The 7,560-nt window shown below is 37.3% G+C and overlaps 1 protein-coding gene across 1 annotated transcript; it reads right to left on the reverse strand.

Annotated features, from left to right (window-relative positions):
• Positions 1 to 274: 274 nt before the first annotated feature.
• LOC128869478 (ceramide glucosyltransferase-B-like) lies at positions 275 to 4,582 on the reverse strand. Its single transcript, XM_054112030.1, has 3 exons — positions 4,422 to 4,582; positions 985 to 1,440; positions 275 to 887 (listed from the first exon to the last, which is right to left on the reverse strand). Exons 1-3 carry the CDS (start codon positions 4,557 to 4,559, stop codon positions 681 to 683), a joined length of 801 nt encoding a protein of 266 aa, XP_053968005.1. The 5' UTR covers positions 4,560 to 4,582; the 3' UTR covers positions 275 to 680.
• Between the last annotated feature and the right edge of the window lie 2,978 nt (positions 4,583 to 7,560).

Below are 7,560 nucleotides of genomic sequence, written 5' to 3' on the forward strand. Positions count from 1 at the left end.
GATGTGCCCGTTTACACCACTCGGGTTACGGCGAATGCCTTAAAAGCTACGGGATTTCTACAAACCTACAAATCACCCTACAGACTGGGTCCTTTCAGCACTGGCTTTTTCAAATTTAACGGTTTTCTGAATAAAAAAGAGAGAAATAGTTTATAACGGCGCCGTCCGATAAAACAATCTCGGAGTAACAGAGCCGCCAGATGCCGAGAATAACAAATTCGGTCTCCGGCGAGAATGTGTTAAAACAAAAAAATATTAAAAAATAAAACTACAATTTTCATGCTTCAAGTACCTTGGGCTGCGAACTTGTCAGCCATCTCAAAGATATATTATGAATTTAATAATATTTACTGTAACATTGTTTCTATTTAGCATTTGTTAAGATTGATTTTTACGTTACACGTCATTATTTTACGCATTACAAAATTTACAGCTAGACTACTTACAATAATACTTCATACATTCCTTCTTTTTCACTTACATTTATATATTTCTAGGGTACTTCTTAAAAGAAACTCCGATTCAACATATAGATATACATTTAAACCAAAATATACCTTATATCAATGTAAAATTCCTAAAAAGGCGATCCTAATTTTACACAAAAAAATATTCGTACTATTACTATTGTTTTGCGTATTAAAATTAAGATGCTGATAATTAGGCATCATCAACTTATGCTATGATACTAGTAAACGTTTTGTACTCATATTCGTATTGCTTGTTGGTAACTCATAGGCGATTCCACCCCACTGAAGCTTATAAATTCGTCTGCGCCATCTAATAGCTGGATTCCAAAGCGCATGAAGGAATAGGTAAGGGCCGCTTATTTCTCTAAAAAGCCAACCAATGACGAACTCAAACTTATGAAATGTCAATGAACCATTCTGTGAAGCAATAAAAATGTTGTTAGGTATACATATACTACAATGAATATATAATTGTATGCATACACACTGTAATTCAATTGCAAGCTACGTTTACCTGCACAATAGAAAGTAATATCCAATCTGAAAGAAACCACGCGAGTATATGCACTAAGTAAAATACTAATGGATCCCAATTAAATAGTAACGATGCAGACCATGAGGCTAAGGCGCCTAATACCATGCACTCGGAGAGAGGCTCTAACAGTATTGTTGTCGGTACCATGGCTACGCGTAATTTCGCCCAACGTTTGAGGCGCTCTTGGAATCTGTTTACATCACAAATTCCACTATTTTGCAATGCCGGTTGATTACTTATGCGCATTTTCCATCCCTTGTCTCGAATGGCTTTGGCGATAAAGAAATCTTCGGCTAGATAACAACCAAATGTTTTCAAACCACCTAGTTCATCGAGTACAGATTTCCGTAACAAGCAAGACATGCCAGTATGGCAATTGATACCCAATAAATCAGCCGATAAATATATACGAGACTGTACTGTACCAAAAAATATCTGAAAATAAAAAGTTAACAATAAAATAAAAAAATGTTTAGCACGTAAGTACAAGCAATAATCCGACATTGTCAAATTGTTGACAATAGCAAACGAAATGAATGGTCTATTTTAAACGTCAAGGCATATATTAATACAATTTTTTTAAATATATTTATTCACTGCAAGGTCTACTTTTAATTTTATTTCTGAGACTCCAAGAAACGAGATGAAAGAACTATTTTCAAAGTCAAGGTATATAATTAATATATTTTTTTAAGATATTCATTCGCTACAAGGTCTACTTCAAATCTTATTTCTACGTTTGCTCCGTTAACTCAAATTCCTACGACTCTTGTATCTAATACAATCGCTCAAAAGCAGTTACTTATTTTGCGTAACAAAAAAGGTTCTAAATACAACCTTTTTGTTGGGCGAAATGACAATGTCGGTCTGTACGTAATCGGTAAAGAAAAGTGCAAATGAAGAAAGGGTATCAAAGAATATTATATATATATATATACTAGCAAACCCGGCCCGCTTCGCTGGGCACACTAAAATAGAATAGATATGGTTTAGAACAGAAAATATATGGTTTTCATATTATTTATTTCTTTATTCTTTATTCAAGCGCTTTGGCATAAACAATAGTTTTTGTTTTTCTATTTGTTTTTGAGTAAATATAAAATATAAATTGAAAATCAGTCAAGTTACCCCGTATTAAAGCACTTATCAACAGCTATCATTTGATACCCATATTGTACATCACACGACCAAAGGTTACCCGGGTCCACGTTTTGACCTCTATCTCGAGACCCCAGTCACGGAGCGGCATGAAAAATACTCTGTACTAAAGCATTCACCAACAGCTTCCATTTGATATCCATATTGTACAAACACATTCTAGAGTCCACGTTTTGGTCTCTATCTCGAGACCCTAGTCACGGAGCGGTATGAAAAATATTCTGAACTAAAGCATTCACCAACAGCTTCCATTTGATACCCATCTTGTACATACGCAACCAAAGGTTACCCGGGTCCACGTTTTGACCTATATCTCGAGACCCCAGTCACGGAGCGGCATGAAAAATACTCTGTACTAAAGCATTCACCAACAGCTTCCATTTGATATCCATATTGTACAAACACATTCTAGGGTCCACGTTTTGGTCTCTATCTCGAGACCCTAGTCACGGAGCGGCATGAAAAATACTCTGAACTAAAGCATTCACCAACAGTTTCCATTTGATACCCATATTGTACATACACATCCGAAGGTTACCCGGGTCCACGTTTTGACCTATATCTCGAGACCCCAGTCACGGAGCGGCATGAAAAATACTCTGTACTAAAGCATTCACCAACAGCTTTAATTTGATATCCCTATTGTACAAACACATTCTAAGCTCCACGTTTTTGTCTCTATCTCTAGACCCTAGTCACGGAGCGGCATGAAAAATACTCTGAACTAAAACATTCACCAACAGCTTCCATTTGATACCCATATTGTACATACACATCCGAGGGTTACCCGGGTCCACGTTTTGACCTATATCTCGAACCCTATCCACCAATAGGTATCCAAACTATACGGAAACCGTCTTCAATACCTTCTTAACAAAGTGTGTAAGTTTGGTTTAATTCGGTGCAAAGACACGGCGGGTCCACGTTTTGGTCTCTATCTCGAGACCCTAGTCACGGAGCGGCATGAAAAATACTCTGAACTAAAGCATTCACCAACAGCTTCCATTTGATACCCATATTGTACATACACATCCGAAGGTTACCCGGGTCCACGTTTTGACCTATATCTCGAGACCCCAGTCACGGAGCGGCATGAAAAATACTCTGTACTAAAGCATTCACCAACAGCTTCCATTTGATATCCATATTGTACAAACACATTCTAGGCTCCACGTTTTGGTCTCTATCTCTAGACCCTAGTCACGGAGCGGCATAAAAAATACTCTGAACTAAAGCATTCACCAACAGCTTCCATTTGATACCCATATTGTACATACACATCCGAGGGTTACCCGGGTGCACGTTTTGACCTATATCTCGAGACCCCAGTCACGGAGCGGCATGAAAAATACTCTGTACTAAAGCATTCATCAACAGCTTTAATTTGATATCGATATTGTACAAACACATTCTAGGCTCCACGTTTTGGTCTCTATCTCTAGACCCTAGTCACGGAGCGGCATGAAAAATACTCTGAACTAAAGCATTCACCAACAGCTTCCATTTGATATCCATATTGTACATACACATCCGAAGGTTACCCGGGTCCACGTTTTGACCTATATCTCGAGCCCTATCCACCAATAGGCATCCAAACTATACGTAAACCATCTTCAATACCTACTTAACAATGTGTGTAAGTTTGGTTTAATTCGGTGCAAAGACACGGCCGGTTAGCGAACACACACAAAAAGTTGACTTTATTTTATATATAAGATATATCTAATATTCAAAGCAAACACCTAGCCAGTTTTAAACTTGTGAAGAAGTGATTCACCCGGAATCCAACTAGCGCTTCCGCACCATTTTGTTGCCACATCCTCGCTACCGACTTGAGGAAATGGAAGATTGTTTCCTTTTCCCCGGTTGCTTACAACTATGACAATGTGTGTTGTGGAGATGCCTGTTTCTGCATGTGGTCTGGTCTATCCATCTACAATCCGCGATCCAGAGATATTTTAGGGAAATTTTATTCTTGATTGCATCCAGTGGTGTGAATACCGATTGATCAAGCACGTTTTTTATCGCAGATCCCCCCCTCTTGCCAGTTTATCTGCTTTCGTTACTTTCCGGAGGCCCATACTAACGTTACGTTATGCTTTTCACTCAAGGTGGTAAAGCTATTCCTACTTTGTTCCTCTAGCTTTCCCAATTGCTAGTACTTCCGTCTGAAAGACCCTGCAGGCGTCAGGAAGACGTACAGATTTTTAAGTATAAAGTGCATGAGAATATGAATACATACTACAGAGAGTACATACTTGCTCCAACACCACAGTCCAGTCCATTTTAGAGCCATCTGTATAGATTGTAGTACCGAAGTTGTTTAGTGAGGATCCCTTACTCCATTCCTCCTGAGATGGGAAGAGAGTGGCAAAATTCCTATTAAATATTACCATCGGGATTATGTAATCAGTCCTCTCCGAGGTGTACTGAGTATGTCGCAATAATAGACTGCCATGATCATAAGTTTTTTCTTTCAACTTCATTTAACTTAAATGCACTCATGGTTGCCATCTTCTAGATATGCAGATCTATCGGAATAACGTGTATCAGAACCTTCCATCTGATCTGATTGCTCTGACCGTTATTGCATAGGATGACCTTTGTATTTTGCCAAGTACCGAGTTACAGGAAACGATAGTATAACCGTAGCCTTATATCTATCGTCGATCACGAGCTACCGGTAGCTCGCAAAGGCAATTCTGGTAGCTCGAGCTGCTCACGTTGCAAAAAATCCAAAAGTCTGAAAATCATATCAGTATTAGCAAATTTCAGAAATTTTCATAATAAATAGATAAACAGCGGCAACACTGCGGTAAGCGATTTCGCACCGACAAACACGAGGCGAAGTCGTGTCTCCGTTCTAGGATCGGCTGGAACCGATTAGCGTGTTCGAGAAATTTTTGGCTTTATATATACGCAATGCACGTCGACCTTGCGCTCAGTTTAATACTGAACGGCAATATCAACGTTCTGCGTGCAGCGGTTGGGTTAGAGTTCGAAACATTATGGCAAGTAAGAAGGCGAAGACATAGTAAGAAGGCGAAGACATACCATTTCCATTCGGAATGGGAAGAACAATACTTCTTCACAGAAGTTAAAGGCAAAAGTGTTTGTTTGTTATGTAATACATCTGTATCAGTTCCTAAAAAAGGAAATATTGAGAGGCATCATAAAACTGTACATTCGATTTTTAAAAAGGCATTCCCGTTAAATTCTGCCACCAGAAAAGAAAAACTGAAACATTTAAAAATCCAGTTAATTGGACAACAGTCAATATTTTTGAAAACAATCGACAAAAATAAGGCTGCAACTGAAGCATCTTATCGTGTTTCCCAGATAATTGCACAAAAGAAAAAACCTTATGAAGACGGGGAAATCATAAAACAAGCATTTTTGGAAGCTGCAGATTCTTTATTCGCCAACTTTAGAAATAAAGACGAAATAGTGTCTGCTATAAAATCTATGCAACTTTCTGCTAATATAGTGATGAGGCGAGTAGAAGTAATGAGCAATGATATTTTTTTACAGTTAAGAAGTGACTTAGATAACTGTATTTATTTTTCACTGCAACTGGATGAATCAACAGATGTAGTTGATACCTCACAGATGGCCATATTTGTCAGGATGGCTTTTAGTAATTTTACAATTAAAGAAGATCTTTTGAAGTTTATTCCACTCAAAGGACATACTACTGGGCTAGAGCTGTTTTCTCACTTAAAAAATCTCATCTCTTCTGAGAAAATTCCAATATCAAAAATGGTAGGCCTGACAACTGACGGTGCTCCAGCTATGGTGGGTTGTGATAAGGGGCTCGTGGCGCTATGTCATAAGGATGAACGTTTTCCACAATTTCTTAGTTACCACTGTATTATACATCAGCAAGCATTATGTGGAAATTTTCTAAACTTGAACAACGTTATGAAGCTGGTGGTGAAAATTGTGAACAAGATTAGAGCTCAAGCGTTACAAAGAAGATTATTTAAAACCTTGGCTGATAAAATTGACTGTCAATACGGAGAGCTACTTCTTCACTCTGAAGTGCGATGGTTAAGCAGAGGACGAGTGCTCAAACGTTTCATTGATGTCCTGCCTGCTGTAGTCCAATTTTTCAAAGAACGCGATGAACCGATTCTTGAACTGGAAAATTCGACTTGGCTCAGAGATTTTGGTTTTCTTGTGGACATTACAGAGAAATTAAATGAGCTTAACTTGCAGCTTCAAGGCAGGGATAAATAATTAGCGGAAATGATTTCTGATATAAATGCATTTATTACAAAACTTGAATTTTGGGAACAAAACCTAAAAAACCGCGATATTAAGCATTTTCCTATTTTTTCCGAAAAGATATCCAAAAATCTATTAGAGCCCTATGACAGTAAATATCATATGGAAATAGTTTCTAACTTGAAGGAAAACTTCAAAAATCGTTTCAAGGATTTCAGCAAAATTGCTTTAGTGACGCAATTTGTTGTTTCACCCTTCATGGACATTGATATACAACAGTTTGCAACTTGTGTTATGAACAACTTTGGCGAAGACATTGCTGTGACAGAAATGGAACTGATTGCTTTTCAATGTGACTTGGCTTTAAAATCTTTAGGTTCAAATACAAAATGTATATGGACTTTAGTAAGTAAAGATAAGTATTCAGTTTTATGTCATGTTGCGTTGAAAGTGAAAGCGTTATTCAGTTCAACTTATTTGTGTGAATCTTCTATTTCCAATATGAAATTTATTAAAAATAAATACCGCAATCGGCTTACAGATATACATTTGGATAACTGTATTCGAATGACTGTATCAAATTATACTGCAAATATTAAAAAAGTTATCGATGAGTCAGAATGTCTGCAAAAAATTTTGTTACGATTGATAGGTGTGAACATGGATGTAGTTATGCATAAGTATAAGCACTATAAGTCATAAGTTTATTATATATAGAAAATAAATACATGAATTGTATGTCGAATATAACTGTGTATTATTTAATTTATGTTGGCTTGTGCAAGTAGCTCGCTGTTTATTTCAAAATCTTGAAAGTAGCTCAACACATTGAAAAGGCTGGCGACCACTGATCTATAATGTATACTTACGTTGAAGACCCCATTTCTTCAAAGCAACATTTACAGACACACAAAGCAATTTCTGCTTTCCCTACCCGTTCTTCAATGTTTAATTTCCTGCTTTGTTTGAAGAGCAGAATTATCACTATATACTTTGCACTAGGTGCAAGTGAGAGAGTTTTTGCTTGAGGGCAAAAGGTCTATTCTATCGCATACTTTTGTGTTTAACTTAATTAAAGGTGACATTAATTGTGGATTTCTTTTGCAACGCATTAACTTTCTTATTCCGGCGAGGACTTCACGAAGCTTATACTCTTTTTATCTCAAGATG

The sequence above is a fragment of the Anastrepha ludens genome, chromosome X (genome assembly GCF_028408465.1).
Source record: "Anastrepha ludens isolate Willacy chromosome X, idAnaLude1.1, whole genome shotgun sequence".
Taxonomy (NCBI): domain Eukaryota; kingdom Metazoa; phylum Arthropoda; class Insecta; order Diptera; family Tephritidae; genus Anastrepha; species Anastrepha ludens.